Source organism: Stenella coeruleoalba (assembly GCF_951394435.1).
Source record: "Stenella coeruleoalba genome assembly, chromosome: 7".
Classification (NCBI taxonomy): Eukaryota; Metazoa; Chordata; class Mammalia; order Artiodactyla; family Delphinidae; genus Stenella; species Stenella coeruleoalba.
In genome coordinates, this window is record NC_137153.1 from 66947876 (window position 1) to 66973774 (window position 25899).

The window sequence follows — 25899 nt, forward strand, 5'->3', positions numbered from 1 at the left end:
ATGGTCAAAATGACAGAATGGCAAGGTGCCAATACAAAAGTAAGATCTAATCATTGTTAGAGGAATGATCATTGTTTTTGATTGACACACTTGCTTGAATTAAAGAAACAATATTTAGCCTCAGGGGCATTTATTTCTTAGAATAATCTCAGCAGCTTCCTACTAAAAGAAAAACTGTAAAGGCATTTTACAGTTTGCAAAGAAAATCTTGAGTGACGTGACCAGGGATACAAAATCAGTTTAGAGACAAGACCAGAATTCTAGTCTCCTGATTACTAGCCCAGGTCACTTTTCATCATACTTTACTCAGTTGTCTTTCTCATTCTTTATTATAATCCACAGGCCAAGTGATTCCGACACACACCTGAGTCTGCACACCTAATAGTGGGGTAGTAATCATTGTCTTTATCTTTTATTGTACTTATTTGATGAACAGCTTTATTGAGGTATTATTCACATGCCATAGAATTCACCAATCTAAATTGTACAATTCAATAGTTTTGAGTATAATCACAGAGTTGTGCAACTATCACCACAATCAATTCTACAATATTTTCATCACCCAGAAAGAACCCCCCTGACAGCCGTCATTCTCTATCTCCCTTCCCCTTAGCCATTGCCAAACACTAATCTATTTTCTGTATGGATTTTCCTATTTAAGCCCTTTCATATAAAGGGAATCATACATGTGGCCTTTTGTGATCGTCTTCTTTCACTTAGAGGCTTTTCAAGGAGTACTCTCTGTTTTAAAATTATCAGTGTAACAATAGAGATAGTTTAGAAATAAAGAAAAGGCGAAAAAAAATCATCCATAATCCCATTCTAATACAATCAATATCATACTTTTCTTTCATTTTCTTTCTCCTCGGTAGGTACATTTTCATCTGATTGGAAAACTGTTGGAGAGCGACCCTCGCTCCCACCTTCCCAGAGCCCAGACCGAGGGCCAGGCAGGGGAGGAAGGAGCGCTCCCGCCCATCCCCGCCGGCGCCTCGTTGACGTCACTGCTTCGAGCCGCAGACCCCCGCCCTCCTGCTCCGTCGCGGTCGCTTTGACAGAACGCGATGGCGGCGTGCGGGTCTGCCGGAGTACCGGCGACCGTGTCGGGAAAGCAAGAGTTTTACCAGCTTCTGAAGAACCTCATCAATCCAAGCTGTATGGTGCGGAGACAAGCAGAGGAAATCTATGAAAATATCCCAGGTCTGTGTAAGACTACATTCCTCTTAGATGCCGTCAGAAATAGAAGAGCAGGTTATGAGGTGAGACAAATGGCTGCCGCCCTGCTACGACGGCTTTTGTCCTCTGGGTTTGAGGAAGTCTATCCAAATCTGCCTTCTGATGTTCAGAGGGACGTCAAGATTGAACTGATACTGGCTGTTAAGTTAGAAACCCATGCTAGTATGAGGAAAAAACTTTGTGATATTTTTGCAGTGCTGGCCAGGAATTTGATAGATGAGGATGGCACTAACCACTGGCCCGAAGGTCTGAAGTTCCTTGTTGATTCAATCTACTCTAAAAATGTGGTTCTGTGGGAAGTTGCACTTCACGTTTTCTGGCACTTTCCTGGGATTTTTGGGACCCAAGATCGGCACGATTTGGATATCATCAAACGGTTGTTGGACCAGTGTATTCAAGATCAAGAACATCCAGCAATCAGGACATTATCTGCTAGAGCTGCAGCTGCATTTGTACTTGCTAATGAGAATAATATTGCTCTTTTCAAAGACTTTGCAGACTTGCTTCCTGGAATCTTACAGGCTGTGAATGATTCATGCTACCAGGATGATGATTCAGTGCTAGAATCCCTTGTTGAGATTGCAGATACTGTACCTAAATATTTGGGTCCTTATTTAGAAGATACTCTGCAATTGAGTCTAAAGTTATGTGGAGACTCTAGACTTAGTAATCTGCAACGCCAGCTGGCTCTTGAAGTAATAGTGACCTTGTCTGAAACTGCAACCCCAATGTTGAAAAAACATACAAATATTATTGCACAGGCAGTTCCTCATATATTGGCAATGATGGTCGATCTACAAGATGATGAGGACTGGGTAAATGCTGATGAAATGGAAGAAGATGATTTTGACAGCAATGCAGTTGCTGCTGAGAGTGCACTAGACAGACTGGCTTGTGGGCTCGGTGGAAAACTTGTTTTACCAATGACTAAGGAGCATATCATGCAGATGCTTCAGAGCCCTGACTGGAAATATCGACATGCTGGATTAATGGCCTTATCTGCTATTGGAGAAGGATGCCATCAGCAAATGGAATCAATTCTAGACGAAACAGTTAACTCTGTTTTGCTTTTTCTTCAGGATCCTCATCCAAGGGTGAGGGCTGCAGCCTGTACTACACTTGGACAGATGGCTACAGATTTTGCACCTAACTTCCAAAAGAAATTCCATGAAACGGTGATTGCAGCTCTGTTGCGTACCATGGAAAATCAAGGTAATCAGCGTGTGCAGTCACATGCAGCTTCTGCGCTTATTATTTTTATTGAAGACTGCCCCAAATCATTGCTAGTTCTATATTTGGATAGTATGGTGAGAAATCTACATTCCATCTTGGTGATTAAACTTCAAGAGTTGATTCGCAATGGAACTAAGTTGGCCTTGGAACAGCTTGTGACAGCCATTGCCTCAGTTGCAGATACAATAGAAGAAAAATTTGTTCCATACTATGATATATTTATGCCCTCACTAAAGCAGATTGTTGAGCTTGCTGTTCAAAAGGAACTCAAACTTCTGAAAGGAAAAACTATTGAATGCATTAGCCATGTTGGTCTTGCTGTTGGGAAGGAAAAATTTATGCAAGATGCATCAAATGTGATGCAACTGTTGTTAAAAACACAATCAGACTTAAATAATATGGAAGATGATGACCCTCAGACCTCTTACATCATTTCAGCGTGGGCCAGAATGTGTAAAATTCTTGGAAATGATTTTCAACAGTACCTTCCACTGGTTATTGAGCCTCTTATTAAGACTGCTTCAGCTAAACCTGACGTTGCTCTCTTAGACACACAAGATGTGGAGAATATGAGTGATGATGATGGATGGCAATTTGTAAATCTTGGAGACCAGCAGAGTTTTGGAATTAAGACTTCAGGGCTTGAAGCAAAAGCAACTGCTTGCCAGATGTTGGTTTATTATGCTAAGGAGTTAAGGGAAGGATTCGTGGAATACACAGAACAAGTTGTAAAACTGATGGTTCCTTTACTGAAATTTTATTTCCATGACAATGTTCGAGTGGCAGCAGCAGAGTCCATGCCTTTTCTCCTGGAATGTGCAAGAATTCATGGCCCAGAGTATCTTGCACAGATGTGGCATTTCATATGTGATCCTTTAATCAAGGCTATTGGGACCGAACCTGATACAGATGTACTCTCAGAAATAATGAATTCTTTTGCAAAGTCCATTGAAGTAATGGGAGATGGGTGCCTCAATGATGAACAGTTGGAAGAACTGGGAGAAATACTGAAAGCAAAACTTGAAGGGCACTTTAAAAACCAAGAACTGAGACAGGTTAAAAGACAGGAAGAAAACTATGACCAACAGGTTGAAATGTCTCTGCAAGATGAGGATGAATGTGATGTTTATATTCTGACCAAAGTATCAGATATTTTGCACTCATTATTTAGTACTTACAAGGAAAAGATTTTACCGTGGTTTGAACAGCTGCTTCCATTAATTGTAAATCTAATTTGTTCTAATAGGCCATGGCCAGACAGACAGTGGGGATTGTGCATATTTGATGATATCATAGAACACTGTAGTCCAACCTCATTTAAATATGTAGAATATTTTCGGTGGCCAATGCTACTAAATATGCGAGACAACAACCCTGAAGTCAGGCAAGCGGCTGCTTATGGCCTGGGTGTTATGGCACAGTTTGGTGGAGATGATTATCGTTCTTTATGTTCAGAAGCTGTTCCGCTGCTGGTAAAAGTTATTAAGTGTGCAAATTCCAAAACCAAAAAAAATGTCATTGCTACAGAGAACTGTATCTCAGCAGTAGGCAAGATTTTGAGGTTTAAGCCTAACTGTGTAAATGTAGATGAAGTTCTTCCACACTGGTTGTCATGGCTTCCATTGCATGAGGATAAAGAGGAAGCTATTCAGACTTTGAGTTTTCTCTGTGACTTAATTGAAAGTAACCACCCAGTTGTACTTGGTCCAAATAATTCCAATCTTCCAAAAATAATCAGTGTAATTGCAGAAGGAAAAATGAATGAGACTATTAACTATGAAGATCCTTGTGCCAAACGCCTAGCTAATGTCGTGCGTCAGGTACAGACTTCTGAAGAATTATGGTTGGAATGCATTTCCCAGCTTGATGATGAGCAGCAGGAAGCCTTACAGGAGTTGCTAAATTTTGCCTGAAGCACCTTAATATTACTTGAATATCATCCACCATAAAAGTAACTCTGAACAAGTTTTGTGCGTGGATTCCATTATGATTGAGAGAACTGTTCTCTTCCTGCTAAGCAGTTTATATGCCTTCCCCATGTTTCTCCAGGATTAGTCAGTGTTATAGCCTCTGTTTACCTTGCATGTTTTATCTCTTAAACACAGACCTTGGTGATAACCTGTGCTTCTGTTGTCTTAAAATGTTTGTCACCTTTCCTGTAGTTGATGTGAAGTATATAAATTGTTGCTATTTGTCTGAATTATTGATGCTGGGCAAGCAGTATACTTGGTGTCAAGATGTCATGCTGCCTACCACAAGATGCTAAGAGCTCACAAAGATGGGATAGGAGAACTTCCAGGACAAACATCTTTGGAATTGTGGGTGAAGAATATAGTGGCAGGCTTATTCCTCCTTGATAATACTCCTAGTTATCATAGTAATGGGAGGATGCTGAAATTGGAACAGAGATTTGAGATATTACAATGGATGTGGGAAGTTTTCTCCATAATACATATGAACGTTTTAATAATGTCCTCCTGAGACTGAGATATATCCATATTCTAGTTCCCAAAGTGTCCAGCTGAGAGTTAAAACTTTGAAGTCTTAGACCAGTCTCTTTTTTTTCAAGTTATCCAGGACTCTAAGGACCATGGTTACTGAAAAGCGCATCCTGGTACATCTAACATTGGTAGCATGTAACATACTGTAACACAGTGTTTGACAAATAGTAAATAATATTTGTGGGAGTCAATCAGTGTTATGTATTTGAGCAGAATATTGCATTGTGTATGTATGCCATTTTTTCCTGCAAAGCAGTTCAACAAGAAGAGAAGCCCTGATTCAAAGTGGGGCTTAAATAGATTTCTATTTTGGAGAAGTTCTTAATAGATTATATAGTAGCATTAAAGAGAATTCTATTGTGATCATGAAAGGGAAGCAAAATTAATTTAATCTTTAAACGAGAAAAAGAAAACAGCTTTGAGAAGTTATTTAGCAGTAGGTATACATTGTAAGAAAACAGTTCTGTAAATCTAGGGTTAATTATATTAATTGCAATGTTGGTCTTTAATGTCAGGCTTTTTGTAGGGTAGGAAAAAACCTTTCTACTCAGCAAGATATTAATCCAAAATTTAAGAACAAATACATCTTTCAGGATTTCCTGGGGCTATTATGAGTACTGTCTATGTAACATATTTAGTAAATATTTAAGACTTAGTAAGTGCTTAATAAATGGTAGCTGTTATTGCTGTTGGTGTTTTTACTTCTGCTGTGTTCTTTTTTATGGTTTGGAATTCCTTTTACATTAGAATCTCTGTTTCACCTCCTACAAGTTCATGAGCAGGCCATCTAGGCCATTGTGGACAGATATGAAGTTGAGATTTTAGATATGCAATTCTTGTACATTCCCTACAATTATTTATTGTTAATGAGAGAAAAAAGAAAAGGACATTAGGTACAGTATAGTCACAATTTTAAGTTTATTTAAGATAAAATTTTAAAGTATAGATGAATAAATAGAAAAACCCCACTACAAAGTATTGATATTACTGTAATAGAGGTTTTCTCTGGATGGTGGGATGGAAAGGCAGTTTTTCTTCTTACTTATCTATATTCTAAAAGTTCAAGCACCTGATTCTATTTTCATACTAGCTAAGATCTCAGTCAATTTGGCCTCTCCATGACCTATAGCTGAGGTTTCTTCTACTCACCTGCACCTCTTTATCTTAATTAGTATCCCTTAATTAAGAAGCCCTTGGTAAACATTTCTAGCAATTCCCTACACTCTGGTACATGAGGAACTGGAAAATCTACCATATGACTTGGAATTAGGCACCTGGAGAATTTTGAAGTATGACAGACCTAGATTTGAATTTTGGCAAACTACTTTTTTAACCTAAACAATTCTCCATCTGTGAAATGGCCATAATACGTAGCTCATAGGATTGTGAGAATTAAAGGAGGTAACGAATATAGAGTGCTTAGTGGCACAGTGTTTGATAAATGCAAGCTAATATTATCCGAGAGTCGTGAAATAGGGTTGGTGGCTAAAGAGAAAGAGGTGATATTTGCTGGGGTGAGATGGGTGCAGATTCTTGGGCTTTGTCAAAGGAAATGAGGGACGTTCAGTCAGACAGTTTTGGCTGTCAGTCCCTGAAGTCAGACTGGTCTCTGCCTTTGTTCCTGAGCTGAGGTACATCTGTGGGCTCTATGGAGAGAGAATGCTGTAAATGCCTAATACACCACAAATGTCTGATGAGGTGAGAGGAGACCGTGAAAACTAGATGATGGGTGTGCTTGTTGGCGGTGGTAGTGTCAATACCCTAAAACCTCAAAAGTGTTCCCACTTAACTGTTTTACCTAAGGCTGCTGTCTAACTTAACTGGACCAAAAAAAGCTTTTAAGTTTGAATTTTATCAGTGCTTTAAAAGTCCATATTAATGGGAAGTAAACAATCATAATAGTCAGTATATCCCAATCATTTCATTATACAGCTTTCCCTTTTTTTTTGGCCTTCGCCGCGTGGCATGTGGGAATCTGTTTCTCGACCGGGGATGAACCCACGCCACCACCCACCCCCACTGCAGCGGAAGTGCGGAGTCTTAACCACTGGACCGCCAGGGAAGTCCCCACTTGCTTTCTAAAATTTTGATTTTTGTATTCAAGTAATTCCAGGTTTAAAGCAAGAGAGTTCTGTGTAAGGAGAAAAAGTAATATGTGCACCTTTGAAATAGAACGTGAGAAGATAGTAATAACTGCTTTAAGGACCCATTAGTTCCTTTCTCCTCACTTTAAGCAATATGACAACTAATGGAATGATAAGTTCACTTTTTAGACATTCCCTAAACAGTAATTTTAAAATGTGTAGTGAGATTGTAAGGTCATGCTGCACAGCTTAGATTTGAAATATCTGAAGACTGTTTTCAGTCCCAAGGATTTTTAAAAATGAGGTCCCATTCCCTTCCTTTACTCTTAGCAGATGTCAAAAATCGAGAGGGTAGCAACGGGAGAGGCCACAGCAGTGAGAGGCCCGCATACCGCAAAAAAAAAAAAAAAAAGAAAAAAAAAAAAAAAAAGAGTTAAAAAATCGAGAGGGTGGAAATGTTTTTCACTAACGGAAAACATGGGATTAATTTCCAAAACAGGAATTGATGTTAAGACCTGGGAACAGGAGTTTGAGAAATTCAAGTTCCACAAATCATCTCCTTTCCTTTTCCATGTGAACATGTTTCAGTTGGTCGAGTCCTTCAACCTCCTTTCTAGACTTCTCAAAATTCTAGTTTTATATTGAAAAACCGGCAGTCACAGGGGGAGGGAGTGTGCAAAGAGAAGTTTTTTACAAAAGGATAGGATTTACATTTTATGCCTTCTTACAATTCACTTTCCATCGACGAAGGTTATCTAGCAAGCTCCTTCAGGATTAATTTTAGCTTTTAGCGCTAATAGGGGTCTCACAAAAGAAATATCCTCTTGCAGCACCTGATTTAAAAACCCTTTCGGCCTCCCTCTCAGGAGGTGGCAAGCAAAGCTGCGCAGGCGCCTTGCTTCCCTCTTCACTCCGCCCCTTACAGTCGTCTACAAGCTGATGACATCATTGGTCTGTGCAACCTACCAGGCCTCAGGGCCTGAAGCTGAGACTAAGTCCTTGCTATCGCTTAGCAGGGCGGGACGTGAAGTCGGGCTGGTGGTGTTGTACTACGCATGCTCACCGTGGACGGCGACGGTGCCTCTTTCTTTGCGTCTTTCCACAGCTCGCCCCAACCTGGAGGGGGGGGGCCTGAGTGCCCTCCCCCTTCTCTTCCCCCCGCCCAGCAGGGCTTCTAACTGACAGTTGTCGCCGGGCCCCGTCCGCGCGCCACCTCCTCCTGCCCGGGTCCCCCGCAGGTAGAGAGGGGCGGGAGGGGGTGTGAGGGAGAGGAGGAGGAGCCCGAGCCGCGGCTGCCCTGTGCTTCGGCCCCCTCCGGGGAGGCTAGAGGAAACCCCCCCTTCCCCCTCGCCCCCTCCCAGCCCTCAAGCCGGCCCGGGAGGGGGTGGGGCGCCGAGGCCGCGGAGGCCAAGCCGGGCCTGGCGGGTGAAGAGTAGCCGGGCGGGGCGCGGAGGGGTGAGGCAGGCAAGGGCCGCGCGCGCGCCGCCGCCGGGGGGAGGGGAGAGGAGGGCACCTAGGCTCTCCTCTTCTCTCCCCCCTCCTCCGCGCGCCATGTAACCCCGCCCCGCTGGCGGCGAGCTCGAGACCCCCGCGCGCACCGAGCCGAGCCGGCGGCAGAGGAGAGCGAGGCCCGATGCGGCTGGGGCTGCGCGGCGCAGCCGAGCCCTGAGGAAGCGGCCCGCGCTCACGCTTGCCCCGGCGCCTCGAGCGTCCGCTCCACACCGCCCAAGCTGGGCCTGCCGGGGGCATGAGCGTGCCCGGGACGCCGGGGGAGATGGAGCCGGCCGGGGAGGAGGAGCGGCCGCCACCGGCGGCCGAGGAAGAGGACGACGACGACGAGTTGGTGGCAGCGGCGGCCCCGGCCTCAGGGCCGGCCCGAGGAAGGAGTGCCTCTTCGAGGGAGGACGCGGACGACCAGGAGGAGGAGGAGGCGATGGTGGTCGGGGGCGGTGTCTGCAAGGAGCAGGAGCTGACCTACGAGCTGCAGCAGGGTTACCGCATCCTGGGCGAGTTTCTGCAGGAGAAGCACCGAGGCCTCACCTCCCCCTTCCTGCAGCCCTTGGGGGGCGTTGCCACTGGGGAGGAGGAGGCGGCCGAGGGGCCGCGCAGCGGGGGCCGGGGCAGTCGCGCCCTCCGGCAGCAGCCCGGGAAGGGCATGTGTCTGCTGAAGATGGAGGAGAAGTTCGCCAGCGGCCAATACGGGGGCATCACCGAGTTCGTGGCGGACTTCAGGTTGATGCTGGAGACGTGCTACCGCCTGCATGGAGTGGACCACTGGATCTCCAAACAGGGCCAGAAGCTGGAGATGATGCTGGAGCAGAAGTTGGCGCTTCTGTCTCGGTGAGTGAGCCCCGTCCCTGGCGGGACTGACGGTCTGACACAAACACACCCTCGCACGTGTCCGAGGATGGGTTGGGCCAGGGGCCGGGGGGCGTCGCTGATAGGTGCTGAGTCGGTGCTGGAGAACCCCGGGAGGAGGAGCAGCGCTGGGCGGGGGCCCGCAGGGGTGTGGTGGGTGTGGGCTGAGAGAACCCTACGCCCAGACGTGAAGAATCTGAGACGGAAGCCGAGTCCCGAGTGCCGAAGAGCAGGTAAAGTTTTTAGAAGTAAAGTGAAATGGTGCCCGTAGGAAGAATTACAGGAGTAGGGAGAGGAAAAGTTTAAGTGGGATGGAAGTTGGACCTGCAACTTTTAGACAGTTTTGGCAAGAAAAATTTAAACGTTTTTGGAATGAAATACCGTTAGAAAATTAATTCTGGCTCGTGTAAAAGGGTGATTTCAGACTGTTAAAATAATAACTTTACTGCTCAAGTCGGCCATCGGAGATTTTATAGCGTGTAATTAAATGGTTAACAATTACTGTGGCGTACTCCTGGTCTTTTTTCTCAGCTTCATCTGAGCAGACTGAATTTTTGCATCAACACAAAATTTTTAATACATTTCGGTATTGGTATCTATTCTACCAAAAGTCACAGGCAGTTCAGATGGCACGATGCTCTTGGTATACTCCACCCATATATCCAGAGTCAATTATTTTTCTTTCTTAAGAGGAAATAATATAGCACAGGAGGCTACTAAAATACACGTATTAATTTATAATTCTGTAATTGATAATGAGCCAAATTAATTTCTCTATGGGAAATTCTTCAGGAATAGAAAAATAATTGAATGTTGTTGGAAATCGTGGTTGAAGTGAACCAGTTGTTTGACTCTTTACTAGTGGAAGTGAACTTGAACAAGTCACTTTACCTTTTTGGCCTCAGTTTCTTCATCTGTAAAATGGGCATAATGACAGTACCTAATTAATAGGTTGCTGTAGGATTAAATGCATTAATAAATGTAAAGTCGAAAGTGCCAGTCCCATATAGTTAGCCCAAGATAAGTTTTAATCATTATAATACTAGTAGTGGTAGCTGAATAAGATGAATATTTTCATATCTGAAACTGAGAAGTGTACTAGTGCTTTTATCTAATAGCTCCTGAAAAGTTGTGTTAATTTTTTGGTCCTTGATTATAACTGTAATTTTAAAATAATCTAATCTGTCACTGGCTTCCCATATGCTGTTTTCGAGACTATCAGTGACTTCTTTCACTGAAAACAATGGTTAACATAGCGCTTGACTCATTAGGGCAGCTGTATTTAAACTAAGGAGCCTCTTCTTGAATCCATTCATAATGTAGGATTATTTGGTAATAGAATAATTCCCAAGTTTGTCTTGTATATTACTTTTAATATTTTATTTAGCGACATTATATTTATGTAGTGTGTTCGTTACCCTTGTCTCCACAGTGTTTTATAGTTATGACTCACATAAGAAACAGTCCTTTCACACGTCATTATTTTTAAGTAGTAAAATATCTTCCAAATTGATGTCACAAGATTTTAGACCTGGAAGAAACCATAGAGTTCTAGTCCAAGCATCTAGTTTTACAGACTGGAAAGGGGTGTTTAGAATGAGGCTGGAGAATGGCTGCATCAAAGTGCTAAGAAGTTGCTTATAGGTTTGAATAAATTACAGGTGTTTTCAGAAACATTTTGTATATAGTGTTTCTTAAGCCCTGCAAAAGAGCAGGGAGACTGTTTCTCTTCACATAAAGGTAAATTTCTGAATGCTTTGAATCATTCCTAGTGACTAATGTTCAGAATACTGTATTCCCATATGATCTAATAGAATCCATACTTAGAACTTAAAACATTCTTTTGTTTATAAACATAATAATGTATTTCTGATGTTCTTAGTCCAAGAGAGAGAAAATTCTTGCAGTTTAGTAGCAAAAAGTAATGTGATGGTCTCAAAGAGATAATTAAAAATTTGACTTCCTCAATTTTTTGGTATTTGATGTATACAAACATTTTGTAAATAATAGATTTGACAAACCACACTTGTAGATGCTAGAAAATCATTTCTTTTTCTGTGCTAGCCTACAGTCTGAGTCATTACTAAATAAATGCTTTGAGTGGGCACAACTTTCAGAAACCCATAGGTTATAACTGTTTTGTATGCAATTAGTAAATATAGATGCTCCAGAACAATATTCTATAGACTGGGCACATGAGTATGATTTTCAGCAAATAGGTGACTCAGATACCTTATTTATAAATAAGTGGTATATGGTATTTTAGTAATGAAAAACAGTCACTTAGATATTATCATTTGTTCTCTTTTGTCTTCTAGTATATGTTTGTAAGATATTGAATTAACCCTTATTTTGAAATTTACTGTAAGAATTTTACAGCTGCTCCATACACTACTGAGCCTTTTAGTGAGCAAGAAATCACATACATTAGATATAGAGGGTGCCACATTATCATTACAGAGCAACCCAATGACATTAGTACCTTGAGCACCTTGTATAACTTAAATCTCAGTTTCTTCATCTGTGCTATGAGAGTGTTGATTGTACAAATATGTATCTGCCAGAGCTAGACATTCAGAGCCCTGATATCAAAAGAGAAGTTCCCTACTCTTCAGTGGTGTATAGTTGAGTAGGGAGACAGATGCTTTTCAAAAGATGATGATTCTATAATGGAGTTAAAAGGTATAGAGACGTTTATACTTGAACTGATTCTTAAAGAAGTTGAAGATTGCTTCTGGATTTTTTTTGGAGGGTTTGAGAGGGGCATTCCAGAATGCTGAACTACAGTGAATGCAAGGCATGGAACAGCATAGTGTTTCTGGGTACTACAGGTACTTCGTCTGGCTACAGTATGGTCTCTCCAGGGTAGTGTCTGCTCTCTAGGAGGTATGCAGGATGACCAGCTGGGGAGAGGGAAGAAAATATCACAGCTTTAGTATATTCTATTTTTGTTTTATCCTGTTAAAATTTCTAAATTTTTTGGTCTGCTTTTTGTGGTGTTGTAATAGGACTACATGTGTATGATCTATAAAAGATTTATAATTTTATCATATTTAATATAAGTAATATATAGCAATATGTTTTATATATAATATTTGTGATAGAACTAGGACTAAGACTTAGCATACTTCGTCTCAGAGTTGTATTTTAGAAGGGATCTCATTCATGTATTTGGGGCAACTGAGAGAAATAACAATTAGCATTAGAAATAGGGAGAAAATCAGCTACTAAGTGGAAATGAATAGAAAATACTTAATGGTTGGGAAGTTATGTCTAATAAGAATTTTTGCCTCTTCTGAATTTTAAATTATATTTTTGAAAGCTTTTAAATTTTAAAATATTTTTGAAAGCTTTAAGAATATTGCTATGTAGTTTTAAAAGCTTGTAGTTATAGAAGAGGCATCAATGTGCCAGTGACGCCAGCAGTGCTGAACTTGAAATTTTAATTTTGGCCATTTAAAATAATATTTTGGTGAAAATAAGCTTGAATATTATATATCCTTGTTAAAATTATAGTTGATTTCTGAATTAAGTTGTTAAAAAGTGGTACATGTAATGGGCTGTTAAAAAAAAAGGCTTTCTTAAAATACAGCTAAAGATTATTTAGTTTTGTAATTGCTTTTTAGTTGGGCATGAGCGTACAAAAGCATCATCATGAAGCCTCAAAAATTTAAAAATAGAGGTTTCCAAGTACAAGCAGTAATTGAAATATAAATGGATTTTGTACACTGATTTTAATCTCCTTTTCAGTTAAATTTGAAATTTGTTGACGTGTTTATTCTCAATTAAGATCAAAATCCAGAAAGTAATTGGGAATTTTAACAAGGTGCTTCTTACTCCCTAGTAGTCCAACTCCCCCATCCCCACTGGATTCTGTAATTCTGTCTTTTTAATGTAAATCTAAAAATTGGGGCCCTTTGGTAATAGAATCTGGATTTGCTTCTTGTGCAGAACTATAGAATGTTAGAGCTTGATACTCCACGTAGTTCTATTTATTATAGTTGCCATTCTTCAAAAAGCAAAAAGTGCTATTTAAGAAGGTTCAGAAAATGTTTAAGTGCAGTGATGAAAGGATGAAGGATTTCAACTAACAAGACATTTATTGAGCACCTGCTTTGTTCTATGACTTAAGGGACAATTCCTGGCCCAAGAAGTTTAAAAAAGGGTACATACACAGTTATGGTAAAATGTAAAATGTGTTAAAACTGATTTTCAAACTTGTTCCATTGTCAGAACACCTGGAAGTCATGGGACTGCTTGCAGAATATCCTGAAATATTGATATATTTAGTTGTATGATTTTTTGCTAGGGGATACAAAAGGCTTAAAACAAATTATGGAAGGAAACCCTTAATTGACGAGATTCTATCTAGTACCTAAGGTTTTTCTCCCTACGAACAGGGAGAACATAATCACTTTTGGATTTTTGATGGTATATCTTGGTTTCGATGCAGTCAAAAATCTGTGTCTAACTTGGCCCTCCGTAGGCTGTCTGTATACTTGGTTCCTCCCTATCTGGGGTTCTGCATCCACGGATTCAACCAGCTGAGGATCCTGTAGTGCTATAGTATTTACTATTGAAAAAGATCCGCGTATAAGTGGACTCACGCAGTTAAAACTCCTGTTGTTCAAGGATCAGCTGTATATTCTAAGTGTGCATAGTCTGAGGACTACTGTGATAAGCTTTATTATAGAGTGTTAGGAGAGTGCAGAGGAGGGATCAACTACTCTGGGGAGGTGGGGAAGTTGGCATTGAAAAATATTTTATTAGATTTTATTCTAGAGGTCATAATTTTGGAAGGTGAGTAGACTATTGATAGGTGACGTTGAGGAGTTCATTAAACAATTATTTGACCTATGCTATGATAAGTAGTATGTAAAGCCCTGTAGTTACAATGATAGACATGACTTTATCCCTTACTTAAAGGCGGTAGGTAAACAATTACATGTATGGAAGCAGGAGAGTACAGTGTATTCCAGAGGAATAGTTTATACCCAGTGGTTGGTTAGAGTGTAGGATGATGAGGTACTGTCATGGCAGATAAGTCTGGAAAGGTAAGCTGGGACTAATTATGGAGGACCTTGTTTGCTTGCTAAGGAATTTAGAATGTAGACAGTGTAGATTCATCACGGGTTTTAGCTAAGGGAGTGACATGATTTTACTAGTATTTTGAGGTTTGAAGGCTGAAATGGAAGGAGAGAGAATGGAGAAAGGAAATCAATTAAAAGGCCCTGGAGTTAATACCATCAAGAGATAATAAGCAGTAGAAACAAATAATAAATAAGGATACAAGAGAAGTAAATTCAGCAAGTAGAAGTGGTATAATGGTAAGCTATTGGATGTGGGTGTGATGGAGAGGATGAGGGCCAAAATTTGAGCCCAGGTGATGGTGATGCCGAGGGAATGTGAGAGGAGCATGCATTTGAAGATGTGCAGCTCAGAATTATTAGAAGGCGGAATATGGAGCTCAGCAGAGTGACTAGAGCTAGATTAGAGGTGTTTAATGAGGAATTAACCTGCAGAAGGATGATGGTTGAAGAAATGGGAGGGAATGAGATTGCCCAGGACAGAGACTAGTAAAAAAAAAACAAGGGGACCGGGCTTCCCTGGTGGCGCAGTGGTTGAGAGTCTGCCTGCCGATGCAGGGGACGCGGGTTCGTGCTCCGGTCCGGGAAGATCCCACATGCCGCGGAGCGGCGGGGCCCGTGAGCCATGGCCGCTGGTTCTGCGCGTCCGGAGCCTGTGCTCCGCAACGGGAGAGGCCACGACAGTGAGACGCCTGAGTACCGCAAAAAAAAAAAAAACAAGGGGACCAAAGGCAGAACTTTGTGTAAGGATTGACTTATCTTAAATTTGGAAAGATTAGAAAAATATGATTGAAGTGTGTATAATGTGTATTAAAAACTGAAATACTTAATTGAGAAGAGGCAGTTAAAGAAGCTGAAAAGAGTTTATTCTGGAATAAATAAAAGGTGTTAGTTGGAATATAGTAAACTTACAGACTTAGTATTTTAGGAGATTTTGTTCCATTTGAAAATAATAATTTGGAAATGATTTAGATCTAATACAGTAAAAATGCCCTAATAGATTGTAGTGTGTTTTGCCTTAAAGTTCGTTTCTCATTGTATTTGTGCCCTTGTATTTATTTTTATTTCTAAGAAAAAAATTAGAGCAGGGAAAAGAAATCATGTTTTTGGAGAGAAGATTAGGTCCTTTTCATATTTGTGTTTTAGTTTTCAAATCCTCTCTAGGCTCTCTCCACAGGATTAGAGAACAAATAATAGCTGTTTTCATTTCCAAGGAACTTCCATAATAATATGAATCTTTAAAATATATATTAAATTACTTGAAGTTGTTGTTCTTTTTTTTTTTTTTTAATGGGAAACACTAATAAACCCCAGTGGTAGTATTATATATAACCAAGCCCTTTGTTATATCATCTTCCACCCGGGACCCGTGAGTGTTCCAAAATTAATCGTGCTTAAAAGTCAGGATACGGGCTTCCCTGGTGGCGCAGTGGTTGAGAGTCCGCCTGCCGATGCAGGGGACATGGGTTCGTGCCCCGGTCCGGGAAGATCCCACATGCCGCGGAGCGGCTGGGCCCGTGAGCCATGGCCGCTGAGCCTGCGCGTTCGGAGCCTGCGCTCCGCAACGGGAGAGGCCACAACAGTGAGACGCCCGAGTACCGCAAAAAAAAAGTCAGGATATTAAGCATATACACTTTGCAAAAAGACTTAGGAAGACCAATGAAGTATTAATAGTGGTTATTGCTAAGTAGAAAGATCCTGGGTATTTTTCATTTTCTTCTTTTAATTTTCTGTATGTCCTAGATTTTCTATAATAAGCATATTACTTTTATAGTTAATAAAAGATTTTATTTAAAGGCAATTAGTATTTATAACTTTGAATAAGAATTGGGTTAAAAATATGTATCATCAAAGTTTTAAGGCAGTACAGTCATGTTAAATGTTGTAACTGGGTGGTACAGCTGTGGATGATTAATTTTCCCTTCCACTTTCTACTTTTTTTCTACAATGACCATGTGTTACTGTTGTTATTTTTTATAATACCATTCAAAACTTAAAATCTACAGATTCTGTAAGTGCAGTTTTAAAGGGTTGGAATAGCTAGTGCTAAGAACTCACCCCAAACTTTCATATTTAAAGCTTTTGAGTAGAGCCATCTGAATGTACCTTCAGACAAAAATAACTCTCTGATAGTTTCTTTTATATCTCTTCAAATGTTAGTACATCTGGGGATTTAGACCTTTTCATTTCTGTCTAGGCATCCCTCTAAAAGATAAAAAAAAAAGATGAGAATACAGATTGAGATAAACCAGTTTAAGGTAAAACTATTTACCTCTTGCTATAATTTGTAAGTACTACTTTACTAATATTGCTCTTTTGTGGGAGTTTAAGCCTTCTAAATTAGAATCAGTGAAAAAACATTGCCAAGATATAATGCAGAAAGTGTTTGAGTTGCTATTTAGCAGACGAAGTGTTCTGTGGATCTTCTATTTCCAAAAGATAGCCCCATTTCTCTTTCAGATACATCTCATCTGCTAGATACCATTTCTTCAAATGGTAACATCCCAGTTTATAATAACTACAGTTTGGGTTTGCAAAAGCTTTAAAGGTAAACAGTTTTGTTCCAGTTTTACAATCTATACTAGCCTAGTACATTGACTTTTATGATAATGGTGTGCATTCTCAGCTTTTTGAAGTTGAGATCAGAAAGAAAATCTCTCTTACAAAATGTGCATGCAGGTAGAATACTGGATTTTCCCCGTGGCATTTCATGCTTTATGTTTTTAAACTGCTTTTCAATTTCGATAGTAGATTGCCTAACAAATACAGTAAAGGATACAGTAAAGGATATAATTGCTAAGTATACAATTCCTGGTGAATTCAGGGTCTATTCTCATGTTTGTTCTAAAAATAAGAACAAATCCATTTCATTTTGTGCTGAGAAGAAAAATCATCTCAAAAACTTATTACATAGAAACATTTTCCCTTAGAAATAGTTATAGATTGTTTCCATGTTAGCCCACAAGCCCAATTTTTAACGTACGAATTACTAAAATTGGAAGATAAAAATATTAGAATATAAACAGTAAACAAAATTGAAAACATTTTTTTCTTTTTAATTTTTTTTTTTTGGCTGCGTTGGGTCTTCGTTGCTGTGCGCAGGCTTTCTCTGGTAGGGGCGAGTGGGGGCTACCCTTTGTTGTGGGGCATGCGGGCTTCAGTAGTTGTGGCACACGGGCTCAGTAGTTGTGGCTTGCGGGCTCTAGAGCGCAGGCTCAGTAGTTGTGGTGCACGGGCTTAGTTTCTCTGCGGCATGTGGGATCTTCCTGGGCCAGGGCTTGAGCCCGTGTCCCCTGCATTGGCAGGCAGATTCTTAACCACTGTGCCACCGGGAAGCCCCTGAAAACATTTTATATCTCTCTTGAATACTTGTGCTTGAGGAAAAGCAGGTTTAAATTTGGCTCTCTTCTCACAGATAAACTAGTTTCCTGGTTCCCTCCTTTCTTCTGTTGTTGCTGCCTTATCTGCAAGGCTTTCCCTCTGTCTTAACCTTCTTTGTTTTCTTTCATAGCATTTATTTCAACCTCACATACAATATGATTTAATTATATATCTTTTTCTTCTCTTTCACTAGAATATAAAATCTATGAGGGCAGGGACTTTTTCTGCTTGGTTTGTTGCTGTTTGACTTCTATAAATGTTGATTTAGAATTAAGTGGTTATAAGGTCTACAGGTCATTTTCAAAAGCGTTTGGGGCTTGTCTCTCAAAAGGTGTTTCCCAGATCACCAGCGTAAGAATTGTGTTAAAGGCAGATTCCTTGGTCCCAGAATAGCATATTTAAATCTGTTAACTCAGAATCTCAGAGTGGGGATTAGGAAGCTACACTTTTAATAAACTCCATAGATGATTTTTATGTACAATAAAGTTCTAGGAGTGATACTTCAGGATATAGTAACACTGTTTCATGATTGATTTCCCATCAGAATTAAAATTTTTTCTCTCATTGGAGTATTTTTTTTAATCACTGCTTTTATACTTGTCAACCTTTATTAGCATTGTATTTTGGGTTATAGAATGAAGGGAAGGTAGGAGAGAATTAAGAAGCAGATTCATATATTCATGTCTTCGTGTGGAATACAGCTTGAAGAAGTAAGTGGTAACAAGTGAGGGATAGTGTTGGGGGAGGGGTGAGGAGGCATGCTACTAAAGAATGGAAAGACCTTGGACGTCATGTGTTTGTCATAGACTATTACACGGAGCAATCTCTATTTTGATTTAGAATTATGTTAAAGTATTCTATGAGTAATCCCTGTTACATAGGGCTAATGTGTTAAATAGTACCAAAATTTTAAAAAGCCTTAAGTTAAAGACCTAAGACTCTATTCCCGTCGCTTTTATTCATTTAAACCTATTTGTATGATCTTACATCATATATCAGCTGTGGATAATAATGCTATTCTTTGTGTTTCTCATTTGGGGAGCAATGAAAGGAGATCCAAGGTTAGCTCTCATAGCATTGCTCTGCACTATATCAGGCAGAGTAATGTACTAATTGACCTCATAGTCTTTTGGTTGATTTTTAAATTTTGTGTTTCTCTTTTATAGTTCAGTATGAGTTCAAGCCTTTATAAAGTTTAAAGTTTTTAATTAGAGTTCTAAAACATCCCCTACTCCATACAGTATGCCAAAGTGTGTGTGGGAGTATGCGCAGGTGCCTACATTTTAGTTCTTCTAGGGAGAGGGTGCAGAAGTTTATTAGGTCAGCAGAGGAGCACAGAGCCAAAAAAGCTTAAGAACCATAGTTTTAAACCACAGAATTAACAAACATCCAATAAATTATGATGATGTTTGGTTAGAGAAAATTCCAGTTAATTGAAGGAAAAATTAGGCCTTTAACAGAAATAACAGAATTTGAATAGTACCTGAAGATAAATATTCTTATGTTATGCCTGTGTTTATTCTATTAGGTGTTCAAAGAGACTTTATTAAGTAATAGTTTTGCTCTGCATTAAATTAAGAGGAAAATGTCCTGGAAATAGCCCCCTTGGTATTCTAGAACTCTGAAAGAATTAATATATGGCTTACTGTACTGAAGATGTCTTAACTTTGTGAGTAAAGTGAGTTTAATTCTGGTTTTGCCAGTGACACTTGTGTTGAACTAGACATTGGCTTTCTCTAGAATTTCATTTACAGTCATTGGCTGTTAACTTCATCAAATTCAGAGCAATTTCAAAACATCTGGAGTGCCTTCTTGTCTACTTGTCTGTTTCTTTTTTCTATGTCTAGTGAAATCCTAATTATTTTCTGAGGCTCAGCTTAGATTTTACTTCCTCTATGAAGCCTGATACAGAATTAATTGCTTTTTTCACTGTATTCCATGATTCTTTGTTTTGCATTTGGTTATAGCACTTAAAAAATTTATGGTAGTGATGTGTCTGTCTATATTATGATGGTAGTTGTTTGGTAATTCTTGAACTAATGAAATAAATGAGCTAATAAAAATCAAATAAATATTCAGTTATATCAAGTCAGAATTGCTGCTTGTTTTTAAAAGACTCGGCAGTCATCTCCTCAGGAAAACTTTGCACATTTCTTCCCCCCTCTTCTTTTCAGCTTGGTTATATTCTTCTGTTCTTAACCCACTTTTTGTATTCGTATGATTTGTATTGAAGTTTTTGAATACCATGATATTGAAGTTATCTGTTTGCCTCACCAAAGTTTAAGATTTTCTTACGCATTTCTGTGTTTCTAGAAATAAGCTCTTCAAGTGCAGAGAAACTCAGTATGTATTAATTGGGTTGAATTCAGATACCATATCCTCTCTTAAGGGATGGGTACAGTATTTAAAAGCATAATAGTAGATAGTGTATGGTTAATGTAGTAAGACAGGTACTGTTCCTTATATTAAACATATTTACAGTGCTTATTACTTGATAGGCAGTGTAGAGGTATTTGAGATGAAAACGGAAAGACAGGAGTTGATAAACTAAGTTGATGTAGAGGTCATTCCAGGCAACAAGAATAGCATATTCAAAAGTGCAAAGGCAAAAAAGTCACTGTATATAGCTAGGGAATGGTCAGTAGTTTAGTTTGGCTAGAGTGCTAGTTATATATAGAAAAGTAATGACAGCTGTGACTGGAAGGACCAGCTTATGGAGCCAGGTCATAGAGGGCCTAATATGCTGTGCTAATAAAGAATATGATATTTCATTTTAGTGACTTATTAAATTTCAAGCTTTCAAGCTAGAGAGTTACAAGGGACACATAGATGAGATGAATTAGAAGAGAAAACTAACGTCAGTTTGATTTTTCCCATCCCTTAATTTTCACCTTTCTTAATTTTAATTTTTTATTTTGCTTCTCTTAGCAGATTATATAGAAATGTATCTGAAAAGATATGTTTTTTTTAAATTTGTCATCCATTTTATACACATCAGTGTATACCTGTCAATCCCAATCTCCCAATTCAACACACCCCTACCCCCCGCCACTTTCCCCCCTTGGTGTCAATACGTTTGTTCTCTACTTCTGTGTCTCAATTTCTGCCCTGCAAACCGGTTCATCTGTATCATTTTTCTAGGTTCCACATATATGCGTTAATATATGATATTTAGTTTTCGCTTTCTGACTTACTTCACTCTGTATGACAGTCTCTGGGTCCATCCACATCCCTACAAATGACCCAACTGCGTTCCTTTTTATGGCTGAGTAATATTCCATTGTATATATGTACCACATCTTCTTTATCCATTCGTCTGTCGAAGGGCATTTAGGTTGCTTCTGTGACCTGGCTATTGTAAATAGTGCTGCAGTGAACACTGGGGTGCATGTGTCTTTTTGAATTGTGGTTTTCTCTGGGTATATGCCCAGTAGTGGGATTGCTGGGGCATATGGTAATTCTGTTTCTGGTTTTTTAAGAAACCTCCATACTGTTTTCCATAGTGGCTGTATCAACTTACATTCCCACCAACAGTGCAGGAGGGTTCCCTTTTCTCCACACCCTCTCCATTATTTGTTGTTTGTAGATTTTCTGATGATGCCCATTCTAACTGGTGTGAGGTGATACCTCACTGTAGTTTTGATTTGCATTTCTCTAATAATTAGTGATGTTGAACAGCTTTTCATGTGCTTCTTGGCCATCTGTATGTCTTCTTTGGAGAACTGTCTATTTAGATCTTCTGCCCATTTTTGGATCGGTTTGTTTATTTTTTTAATATTGAGCTGCATGAGCTGTTTATATATTTTGGAGATTAATCCTTTGTCCGTTGATTCGTTTGCAAATATTTTCTCCCATTCTGACGGGTGTCTTTTTGTCTTGTTTATGGTTTCCTTTGCTGTGCAAAAGCTTTTAAGTTTCATTAGGTCCCGTTTATTTTTGTTTTTATTTCCGTTGCTCTAGGAGGTGGATTAAAAAAGATCTTGCTGTGGTTTATGTCAAAGAGTGCTCTTCCTATGTTTTCCTCTAAGAGTTTTATAGTGTCCGGTCTTACATTTAGGTCTCTAATCCATTTTGAGTTTATTTTTGTGTATGGTGTTAGGGAGTGTTCTAATTTCATTCTTTTACGTGTAGCGGTCCAGTTTTCCCATCACCACTTATTGAAGAGACTGTCTTTTCTCCATTGTATATCCTTGCCTCCTTTGTCATAGATTAGTTGACCATTGGCGCGTGGGTTTATCTCTGGGCTTTCTATCCTGTTCCATTGATCTATATTTCTGTTTTTGTGCCAGTACCATATTGTCTTGATTACTATAGCTTTGTAGTATAGTCTGAAGTCAGGGAGTCTGATTCCTCCAGCTCCGCTTTTTTCCCTCAAGACTGCTTTGGCTATTCGGGGTCTTTTGTGTCTCCATACAAATTTTAAGATTTTTTGTTCTAGTTCTGTGAAAAATGCCATTGGTAATTTGGTAGGGATTACCATGAATCTGTAGATTGCTTTGGGTAGTGTAGTCATTTTCACAATATTGATTCTTCCAATCCAAGAACATGGTATATCTCTCCATCTGTTGGTATCATCTTTAATTTCTTTCATCTGTGTCTTATAGTGTTCTGCATACAGGTCATTTGTCTCCCTAGGTAAGTTTATTCCTAGGTATTTTATTCTTTTTGTTGCAATGGTAAATGGCAGTGTTTCCTTAATTTCTCTTTTATATTTTTCATCATTAGTATATAGGAATGCAAGAGATTTCTGTGCATTAATTTTGTATCCTGCAGCTTTACCACATTCATTGATTAGCCCTAATAGTTTTCTGGTGGCATCTTTAGGATTCTCTGTGTATAGTATCATGTCATCTGCAAACAGTGACAGTTCTACTTCTTCTTTTCCAATTTGTATTCCTTTTATTTCTTTTTCTTCTCTGATTGCCGTGGCTAGGACTTCCAAAGCTATGTTGAATAATAGTGGCGAGAGTGGACATCCTTGTCTTCTTCCTGATCTTAGAGGAAATGCTTTCAGTTTTTCAGCACTGAGAATGATGTTTGCTGTGGGTTTGTCGTAGATGACCTTTATTATGTTGAGGTTGCTTCCCTCTATGCCCACTTTCTGTAGAGTTTTTATCATAAATCGGTGTTGAATTTTGCCAAAAGCTTTGTCTGCATCTATTGAGATGATCATATGTTTTTTTTCTTCAATTTGTTAATATGGTTTATCACATTAATTGTTTTCCATATATTGAAGAATCCTTGCATTCCTGGCATAAATCCCACTTGATCATGGTGTATGATCCTTTTAATGTGTTGCTGGATTCTGTTTGCTAGTATTTTGTTGAGGACTTTTGCATCTATATTCATCAGTGATATTGGTCTGTAATTTTCTTTTTTTGTAGTATCTTTGTCTGGTTTTGGTATCAGGGTGATGGTAGCCTCATAGAATGAGTTTGCGAGTGTTCCTTCCTCTGCAATTTTTGGAAGAGTTTGAGAAAGATGGTTGTTAGCTCTTCTCTAAATGTTTGATAGAATTCACCTGTGAAGCCATCTGGTCCTGGACGCCTGTTTTTTGGAAGATTTTTTAATCACAGTTTCAATTTCATTACTTGTGATTGGTCTGTTCATATTTTCTATTTCTTCCTGGTTCTGTCTTGGAAGGTTATACCTTTCTAAGAATTTGTCCATTTCTTCAAGTTTGTCCATTTTATTGGCATAGAGTTGCTTGTAGTAGTCTCTTAGGATGCTTTGTATTTGCAGTGTCTTTGTAACTTCTCCTTTTTCATTTCTAATTTTATTGATTTGAGTCCTCTCCCTCTTTTTCTTGATGAGTCTGGCTAATGGTTTATCAATTTTGTTTATCTTCTCAAAGAACCAGCTTTTAGTTTTATTGATCTTGAAAAGCTAGAAAGAAGAGACAGACAGTATTTTCTTTTGCCAAATAATTTAGATAATACACTAGATTTAAATATGTAAATAAATAATTTAAGTTGGACTTCGTTTTGTTTCTTTAATTGGATAATTTCAGTCTTCTCACAGTTCTCAGAGGAAAAAAATTACGTTAAATACAGAATTTTACCAATTTAAGTTACTATATCTTCCAGTTATTTTCTACAACTTTGTTTACCAGTAACCAAAAAAATGAATAGGACAAATATAATTAATAAATTGCATATTGATAATATCAGCTGGTTGTGTTTAATTTGACAGCTTGGTTTTTATAGACCCAAACCTGTATTTTTAACAGATAGATACTTATAAGAATATCATCTTAAAATAAACATCATAACATGCTAAATAAAAGATGGTAGAAACATTTTAATATATTAAATATGACATTATTTCATGGTGATCCACAGAACCATTTATATTCTCCAGTTTATCTGAATCCCTGATTATGATACAATTGCCAGTACATTAGTAAGTTCCTCTACTTACTAAAACCATGGTAGAGAATTTGGTTGGTAGTGAAATTGAAATCAAGTCTTTTTTTTAAGTTTTATGGCAAGTGTGTAAATGATAAGATAACTGAGATCTATTTTAATTTTTTATTAGCAGTTTAAGTCCTTTTTCACTAAGAGTTAACATTTATTCATTTCTTTCTATATGCTAAATACTCTGCTAAGCATTCTATTCAATACATGCTCTTTGAAGAAGATTTGGAAAAAATAGAAATATGTCAAAAAATAAAAATCACCTTTCCCATCAGATATCACTTGTTAGCCTTCTTTATCTCATCTGTATACATATGTATCATTTACTCTCATATACACACACAAATTCAATACAAAATTCGGATTTTCCACTTATAGTTTATATATTTTGCCATATATTCTGCTTATCACTTACTAGATTTGATTTTACTTGTTACTTGATTGTTGTGTGTGAATATTGTTACATGTAAAACTATACACGAACGGGAAAGCAACGGTAGGACCCTGTAGTGATGGTTTTGTTTTTTTTTGTTTGACCCTGTAGTTTTTTCTTGTAAGAAATTTATTTTTTGCCATGTGGATTAGCTATCTAGTGCTTTGTTTGGCTACCAACAACAACAACAAAAAATGACAAGACTTTTTACAAAAAATTTGCCTAACTCATTAAGAAATAGGTTGAAGCCATCAGTCATGGCATGATGAGTTTGTGAGATTTATAGTAAGAATATACCTTAAAACTATTTTAAAATGTTTCCAGTCACACACGTTAGTTCCTAATGTTTTCGTTACTTTATAACTATCCTTTTCAACAATACTTATGATTAAGTTGCCAATTTAGAGCAGGGAGTAGAGATAGCCTGTTTTGGCTGCCTTATTAAATGCTATTGTATGTTACTCTGTTTGAAAGGCTTTATTTGTATTAACTTATTTAATCCCCACAACTCTTGAAGTAATTAATGATTTACATAACCTGTTTTACAAATGAAGAAATGAGACACAGAAAAATTAATTTGCCCAAACTAATTAGTGGCAGAAGCTGGATTTGAATCCAGACTGTTTGGCTCCAGAGCCCAGGTACTTAATCACAGTGTTTGTTGCTTATGAGCAAGGATTGAGAGAAAGGAGCCTTCTACCTGAAAGAGAGGCTGGGGAGAATAGGATCATTAAAGATTTCAAGGTGGAGGGAGCATTTAGATACTTGTGGTGGTGGGATTGACAGTATGTATTTGCAGTATAAATTATTGAAAATAAGTATGCATATAAAGTATAACAACTGTGAAAATCTGAAGGAAATAGTGTAACTAATGTACATGGACTTTGCTTAGCAATCCAGTGATTAGTATTTGTCTTATTGGTAGTTTATTAATTTACAAAATAATGTGTACACATCTTAGTGGCAAAAAATTAAACAATACAAGAAGTATTACAATAAAAATGTCTGCTCTACATTTTTCTGGTCCCCTAGTAAAATAGGCTACGACTGTCACTAGTTTCTTGTATTCAACTGGGTGTCTCAATTTTTTGTTTCTGGGGTTTTTTTTCTGTTTGTGTGAAGCTTTATTTTTTAATTGAGGTGTAAGTTGGTTTACAATACTAGTTTCAG

At 38.6% G+C, this 25899-nt stretch overlaps 2 protein-coding genes across 6 annotated transcripts in view; both read left to right on the top strand.

Moving 5' to 3' along the window:
- Positions 1-1063: 1063 nt before the first annotated feature.
- RANBP6 (RAN binding protein 6) lies at positions 1064-5644 on the top strand (the record flags this gene model as incomplete). Of its 3 annotated transcripts, none has more annotated exons than XM_079926519.1 (2): positions 1064-1259; positions 2316-5644. In XM_079926519.1, 2 exons carry the CDS (start codon positions 1065-1067, stop codon positions 4380-4382), a joined length of 2262 nt encoding a protein of 753 aa, XP_079782645.1. In that variant the 3' UTR covers positions 4383-5644. The 3 variants fall into 3 exon arrangements, with proteins under 3 accessions (XP_079782645.1, XP_079782644.1, XP_079782646.1); XM_079926520.1 differs by having other exon boundaries at positions 1065-1200; positions 2316-2515; XM_079926518.1 differs by having other exon boundaries at positions 1064-5644.
- Positions 5645-8228: 2584 nt separating this feature from the next.
- Positions 8229-25899, top strand: part of BRD10 (bromodomain containing 10) — a 104666-nt gene continuing 86995 nt past the window's right edge. For all 3 annotated transcript variants that reach the window (XM_079928003.1, XM_079928004.1, XM_079928005.1), the window contains exon 1: positions 8229-9394. In XM_079928003.1, the coding sequence (XP_079784129.1) occupies positions 8802-9394 (593 nt within the window). In that variant the 5' untranslated portion in view covers positions 8229-8801. The remainder of the gene's footprint in view (positions 9395-25899) is intronic.